Below are 8,281 nucleotides of genomic sequence, written 5' to 3' on the forward strand. Positions count from 1 at the left end.
ACTTAGCATAATCTGCTCTAATGGCATCCATTTCCCCGCAAATTCTATGATTTTGTCATTTTTTAATGCAGAGTAATACTCCACTGTGTATAAATGCCACATTTTTTTTATCCATTTGTCTATTGAAGGGCATCTAGGTTGGTTCCACAGTCTTGCTATTGTGAATTGTGCTGCTATGAACATCGACGTAGCAGTGTCCCTGTAGCATGCTCTTTTTAGGTCTTTAGGGAATAGACCTAGAAGGGGAATAGCTGGGTCAAATGGTGGTTCCATTCCCAGCTTTCCAAGAAATCTCCAAACTGCTTTCCAAATTGGCTGCAACAATTTGCAGTCCCACCAGCAATGTACAAGTGTACCCTTTTCCCCACATCCTCGCCAGCACTTGTTGTTTGTCTTCATAATGGCTGCCAATCTTACTGGAGTGAGATGGTATCTTAGGGTGGTTTTGATTTGCATTTCTCTGACTGCTAGAGATGGTGAGCATTTTTTCATGTACTTGTTGATTGATTGTATCCGGACATATAACTTCAATAATAAACATTTTAGTTCAAATCTCTAATAAATAATGTCTTTCTAAAAAACATAGCCACAATACCATTATCATGCCTAAAAATTAATAATTCCTGAATGTTATCTACTATCCAGAATTCCAATATCTAATTATTTTAAAAAATTATAATTTTTCATTTTTACAGTTTATTTGAATTGAAATCTAAATAAGAATCACATTCGATTGATAAATTAAGTCCATTTGTTTATAAGTTCTCCCTCTTTTTTTCCCCTTGCAATTTGTTTGTTGACTATTCTGTTTCATAGTGTAAAAAATCCTTCTTTTATAGATATAACCACCTCCTAATTAATTTGGTTTTTATTTTTAAATTGTTTTATAATTAATCTTTTAATGTTTTAGTTGCATTCTAAGAATTTTTTCTACATTTTTTATTTGTACATTGTAGTTGTACATAATGATGGGATTTGTTGTTACGTATTTGTACATGCACACAATATAATTATATGAGTTGGCCAATAACACTCCTACCACTTACTCCCTCCCTTCACATCTTCCCACTCCCTGGCCAAGAATTTTTTGTATAAAACCACAGATTTGTGACAGGATTATTTCATAGCAATTTGTCTTAAAGGCAGCAATCTTATGACCTGGAGCACTGTTTGAACATCAACACAGATGTGAATCACTTACAGTTGTTTGGGGATCATCTGTTCTATTGAAGGAGATACTCAATCTTTTGTCTCTTTCCAAAATTATATCAATACTTTGCATCATAACATTTTTTACGTCAGTGACTTGACTCTTGATAGTGGGAATTGTGCTGTCATCTTGATTTTCATTGTATATCATCTATATAGAAGTGAAATATAACACAAATTTTATTTATTTTTTAAATTTATTTATTTTTTTAGTTGTCAATGGATCTTTATTTATTTGGATGTGGTGCTGAGAATTGAACTCAGTGTCTCATACATGCTAGGCAAGTGCTCTACCACTGAGCCACAACCCCAGCCTACAAATTTTATTTTTAAAAATAAAATCCATTATATTATACAAATTGAAACAAAAGTGTCAAAGGCATATCTCACTGTGTAAGGAATCAACTAAACTCAAATTTTCTTTTAGTCTCAGAAAAAAAAAAGTTCAGGAAGTACATTAATGTATTCAATCAGCAGAGGGTTTATTTAATTATTTATTTTCAAAAAATGGACTTTAATACAGAGTGTTATATTTGTTACAGCTGATAACCCTACATTGACACATTACCACCCAGAGTTCTAGTTTATATTAGGTTAATTCTTGGTATTGTACTTCATGTGGGTTTAAACAAATGTATAATGGCAGGTATCCACTATTACAGAATCATACAGAATAGTTTCACTGCCTATAAGATCCTTGTACCTTTTTCTTCATATAGCTCTGACTACCACTGATGTTTCTATTATCTCCAGAGTTTGCTTTTTCAAGAATGTCATATAAAAGTTTTTGTTTTTCAAATAGGGTCTTGATATGTTATCTAGGCTATTCCCAAACTCATGAGCTCAAACAATCCTCTTGGTTTGGTCTCCTGAGAAACTGGGGCAATAAGTGTGTATTACTGTACCCAGCTAAAAAACTGATCCCTCTCCTCCCCTGCACACCCCCCCATCTACTTACCTACCTACCTTCCATCCTTACCCCCTCCCCTCCTTCATTTCCTTTTTCTTTCTTTCCAGTGCTGGGGATTGAATCTAGGACCCCAAGCATGCTAGGCCACCACTTGACCACTGAGCTACATATAATTTGAGTAACAAAGCTCATATTATTTGAACACAGTCTGTAGCCTTTTCAGATTGGTTTCTTTCACTTACTAATACATATTTAAGTTTCCTCCAAGTCTTTTCGTGGCTGTATAGCTCATTTATTTTTAGCAACAATAATATTCCACTGTTTGGATGCATCACTATTTTTTTAAATATTTATTTTTAGTTGTAGTTGAACACAATATCTTTATTTATTTTTATTTATTTTTGTTTGTATGTGGTGCTGAGGATCGAACCCGGGCCGCACGCATGCCAGGCGAGCGCGCTACCGCTTGAGCCACATCCCCAGCCCCATATTTTTATTTATTTTTGTGTGGCACTGAGGATCAAACCCAACCCAGGGCCTCATGTGCTAGGCAAATGCTCTACCACTGAGCCACAACCCCAGACCTGGATGCATCACTGTTTATCCATTCACCTACCAAAACTTGGTTGCTTCCAAGTTTTGATAATTATAAAGCTGTTGTAAGTATCCATATGTAGGTTTTTGTGTGGACATGTTTTCAACTCATTTGGGCAAATATCAAGGAATATGTTTAGGTTTTTTTGTTTTGTTTTTGGTACTGGGGATTGAACCCAGGGGGCACTTAACCATATCCCCAGCCCTATTTTATTTTTTGAGGCAGGGTTTCACTAAGTTGTTTAGGACCTTGTTAAATTGCTGAAGCTATTTGTATCTAAAGGTAAAAGACTGACCCAGGACAGCTTTAATTAAAGAAGGACAAAGTTGAAAGGCTAACATTACCTGACTTTAAATTTTACTATAAATCTACAACAATCAAAACAGTATGGCATTGGTGGGAATTGAGTTGTGATCCTCTTGCCTCAGCCTCAAAATTCACTGGATACAGGTGTGTGCTACTGCACTGGGATGTATGTTTAGTTTTTTAAGAAACTAATGTATTCCAAATTAGCTGTACCATTTTTGCACTCCCACCAGCAATGGACAAGAGTTACTGTTGTTCCACATCCTAGTCAGCATTTGGTATTGACAGTGTTTTGGATTTTGGCAATTTTAATAGTCGTGTTATGGTATTTCATTGTTGTTTCAATTTACAGTTCCCCAATGATATATGGTATTGAGTATCTTTTCTTATGCCTTTTACAATCTTTTATCTTTTTTGGTGAATATCTGTTGAGATCTTTTTTTTCTTTCTCTTTTTTCCTCCCTCTTTTTCTTTCTTCTATGCGTTAAACCCAGGAATGTTCTATATCCTTAGTCCTTTTAAAAATTTTTAAATTTTGTATTAGTCTAAGTTGCCCAGGATGTCCTTGGACTTGCAATCCTCATCTTTTGAATCAGCTGGAATTAAAGGTATATACCACCATACCTGGCTTACCCATTTCTTAGTTGGGTTGTTATTGTTGAGTTTTAACAGTTTTTCATATATTTTAGATACCAGTGCTTTATCAGATTTGTCTTTTGCAAATATTTTTTTCTAGTCTAGCTTGTCCTCTCATTCCCTTGAGAGTATATATCAAAGATTCTTTTAATTTTTTAAGTTTTTTAAATGTAGTCCAGCTTATAATTTTTTTAAAATTAATTATGCCTTGGTGTTTTATTAAGTTATTGTTATACCCAAGGCCATCTAGGTTTTCTCCTATGGTATCCTCTAGGAGTTTCATAGTTCTGTATTTTATGTTTAGGTCTGTGATCCATTTTGAGTGAAGGGCATAAGATCTATCTTGACTCATTATTTGGAATGTGGATGTCTAGTAGTTCCAACACCATTTGTTGAGACAGTAGTTTTTCTCCACTGTATTGCCCTTGCTCTTTTATCAAAGTTCCACTGACCATATTTATATGGGTCTATTTTGGGGCATTCTATTTGGTCCCATTGTTCTATTTGTCTGTTCTATCACCAATGCCATACTGTTTTGATTGTTGTAGATTTATAGTAAATTTTGAAGTCAGGTAATGTTAGCCTTTCAAATTTGTCCTTCTTTAATTAAAGCTGTTCTGGGTCAGTCTTTTGCCTTTAGATACAAATTTTAGAACCAATTTCTCAACACCCACACAATATCTTCCTGGGATTGGGATTGTGATTGCACTACATTTATAGATCAAGTGGGAAGAACTTGATTGATTTTGAGTCACACTATCCATGAACATGGTATATCCTTCCATTTATTTAGTTTTTCATTGATTTCTTTCATTGGTATTGTTATGGTTTTGCTATGGGGTAACCCCAAAAAACTCATGTGTGAGACAATGTAAGAAAGTTTAGAGGTGAAATGATTGGGTTAGAATAGTTTTTTTACCTAATAGGTGCATCAATCCCCTAATAAGAATTAACTGGGTGGTAATTGTAGGCAGGTAGCATGTGGCCAGAGGAGGTGGGTCATTGGGAGCATGCCTTTGGGATACATATTTTATCCCTGGATATTGAAGCTGGCTGGCGTGCTCTCTCCCTCTCTCTCCCCTCCCCCCTCTTTCTCTCTTTCATTCCTGATTTCATGTTTTGAGCTGCGATCTGCCACAGTTTTCTGACATCATGTTCTGCCTCACCCTGTGTCCACAGCAATAGAGTTGGCCATCTATGGACTAATACCTCTGAAATTGTGACACCCCCCCCCCCCAAAATAAACTTTCTTTCCTCTAATTGTTCTTATCAAATCTTTTGGTCACAGCAGTAAAACAGTTGACTAAAACAAGTATTTTGTAGTTTTTCTTCAATAGATCTTACACTTTTATTTCTAGATTTATATCTAAGCATTACATTTTGGAGGGTTGATAATATAAGTAGCATTATGTTTTTAACTTTAAATTCCACTTATTCATTGCTGGTACACAGAAGACAACTGCCTTTTTTATTCTGTAACATTGTTATAATTGCTTATTAGTTCCAGGAGTTTTTTGACCAATTCTCTTGGATTTCCTACATTGACAATCATGTCATCTACAAAGACAGTTTCATTTATTTCTTTCAAACAGTATACCTTTTATTTCCTTTTCTTCATCTTGTTTCATTAGCTAGGATTTTTGGTATTAAGCCTTGGGTTTGATTCCCAACACCACAAACAAACAAACAAACAAACAGATTTAGATTCAAGAAGTACCAGAGTTCAAAACTTCACCCACTGTATGAATAAACCCAGTTTTCTTTATTTCAAAAGTATGTATAAACTTACATTATATACATTACAGACACACACAAAAAATATTCTGGAATATTATGTACCAAATTGTTAAGAGGTTTTAATTCAGATTATAGAGATTTGTATTTCTTTAACATACTTTTATGTTATCTAACATTATTAATAGCTACTACTTTTGCAAAAGAAAATGATATTCAAACTCCCTGCTCAGGGCTGAAACTATAGCTTAGTGGTAGAGCACTTGCTTAGCATGTCCAAGGGCCAGGTTTGATCCCTGGCACTGCAAAAATAAAAATAAATCAACATAAACAAAACAAAATCAAACCCTGTTCTAGGAAAATGATCTTATCCACTTTAAACACACCTTTGATCTTCTTGGTCAGTGAGCCATGTGTCTTTCGATTGCTGTTTTATGAGGGGCTTACCATTTAGATGTAAAAAAGGGAGGGTTCTGAATTGAATTATGTATCACCCCAAACTACACTGAAGTTCTAACTGTGGATACTGATGAATTTGACATTATTTGGAAATAGTATCTTTGTATATACAAGCAAATCAAGACAAATAGCTAATACTTGGTTTTCTTTTAGTTCCTTTTCTCTTCTTTTTTAATAGTTTATTGTAATATAAGAGAAATATCTAAACTCTGTTAAGATAAAGTATTCATCATCTATTCAATGACACTTGGTACATCTATACACATTTTCACAATTTAAAAACTACATTTTTGGGCCTGTGTACATTTTATTAATTATAAGAAATTTAATGTTTCATAAAAATTTCTATAATTTAAAGCTTGCCAACTTTTTTTACAAATGTAAAATAGAAATTTATTTAATTTAGATGTGTTAATTGCTTAAAATATGTTTAATTTTTTAACATTTTCACATGGTAGCTAGTTTTTAGGCAGCCATGCTAATAATATATTTTGCTTCTGTTTAATATGCAGAATTCCTCAAAATAAAATATATGAAGTTCATTATGAAAGCATATAACCTTGGTTATTTAGACTAGCATTCTGTTGAACATACTGCACGATGATCCCCAATGAGTCACATCCCTATATAATCCCTTATTCTTGAATGTGACTTGCTTCTAACCAATAGGAATAAAGGTCACCCCTGTGATTATGTCACGTATATGAAACTTGTTAGACTGGAGTGAGAGCTTCCTCTGCTGGCCTTGAAGAAGCAAGCAGCCATGTTGAGAAAGCAGCCATGGGAATAAACTGCCATCAGTCTCTAGGACATGAAAGTATCCTCTAGCCACCAGCTGGCAGAAATCTCTATCATTATAGGGCCATAGATCTTGACAACCTGAGCAAGCTTGGAAGCCAGTTCTTCCCCAGAGCTTCCAGATAAGAACACAGACTGACACATTGACTGTAGTATTGTGAGACCCTCATCAGAGAACTCAGTTAAGTCTACCTGGATTCCTTATCCATGGAAATCTGAGATAATAAATGGCTGTTGTGTTAGTCTGCTAAGTTTGTTATATACAAATAGGGAACTAATAGAAGTATACTTAAAATATTTTTATTCACATATCAAAGTGGAGGAAATAGTTTAATGAATCCCTAGGTACTCATCACGTAGCTTCAGCAATTATGCATAGTCAATCTTGTTTCATCTATACTGCTACCCCTTACCCAAATATATTATTTTACAGCCAATCTCAGACTTTCTACCATTTTAATCTGGAAATGCTTCAATTTAAATTTCTGAAAGATATGGCTTCATTTTTTTTCTTAAAAACAGAACCACAAATAGCACTATCATTTCTAAAAATGTTTCTTAATATCATTAAATATCTAGCTTGTATATGAATGTTTTTTTGGTCCTGGGGATTGAACCTTGCATGTGGTAGGCAAGTGCTCTACCACTGAGCTCTACCCCCGGCTCATATGTAAATGTATAAAAACAAGTCATTTTTTATAGTCCTTTTGTTGAATAAGGCACAAAACGTACATTTGATTGAAATTTCTCTTAAGTCTCTTTTAGGGGCTGGGGATGTGGCTGAAGTGGTAGCGCGCTTGCCTGGCATGTGTGCGGCCCGGGTTCGATCCTCAGCACCACATACAAAACAAAGATGTTGTGTCCGCCGAAAACTAAAAAATAAATATTAAAAAATTCTCTCTCTCTCTCTCTCTCTTAAAAAAAAGTCTCTATTAATCCATGGATTTTCCTTTCTTTTCCCCTTGAAATTGCTTGCCATGGTCTTTCTTGGTAAGAGAATATCAGTCCTGCTATATACTAATCATTGTGTGACATCAGAAAATACATCACTATCTCTTATTTTAAGGCTAGAAAACGGTGGATTTGGCATGTGGAGTCTTTTTCATCCATTATGAAGTTCCTCAGAAGCTTTTCACTGATTTTTGGTTGGTTATTAATATTGTCTAGGTCTATCATTTTATTAGGAATTGCAAAATAATATTTTATCACTTCATCATTTACTCGCTGGGATACTTGCATAAAGAAAAACACTTCTCTGCATCAACTGTTTTATTTTTTTTTTAATTTTATTTTAGTTGTAGATAGACACAATACCATTTATTTATTTAATGTTGAGGATCAAACTCAATGCCTGACACATGCTAGTCAAGCAGTCTACAACTGAGCCACAACCCAAGCCCTCAACTGTTTTTTGTTGTTGTTGTTTTTTTTTTTTTTTAAGAACAGTTCATACAGGCAAGAATAAGTCCTTGACCCTTTCCTTTATGTTTTTGGAGTAATGGGGTATATTTAGAGTATTTTCCAAAATGCTAGTGAGGGATTTTCCCCCTTTGATAGTATCTAGGAACTGATGAAATTTAACATATTCAATGTGTTACAATCCACTGAATTTAGGTTTTTCCTTCCTTCCTCCC

The 8,281-nt window shown here is 34.4% G+C and overlaps 1 protein-coding gene across 1 annotated transcript in view; it reads right to left on the reverse strand.

The window, feature by feature from the left end:
* Positions 1 to 8,281, reverse strand: part of LOC125611068 (vesicle-associated membrane protein 712-like) — a 36,537-nt gene that overhangs the window by 8,428 nt on the left and 19,828 nt on the right. The window contains exon 5 of the mRNA XM_048784768.1: positions 1,202 to 1,360. Within this exon, the coding sequence (XP_048640725.1) occupies positions 1,202 to 1,360 (159 nt within the window). The remainder of the gene's footprint in view (positions 1 to 1,201; positions 1,361 to 8,281) is intronic.

Source organism: Marmota marmota, unplaced genomic scaffold (assembly GCF_001458135.2).
Source record: "Marmota marmota marmota unplaced genomic scaffold, marMar, whole genome shotgun sequence".
In the NCBI taxonomy this organism is placed as follows: Eukaryota; Metazoa; Chordata; class Mammalia; order Rodentia; family Sciuridae; genus Marmota; species Marmota marmota.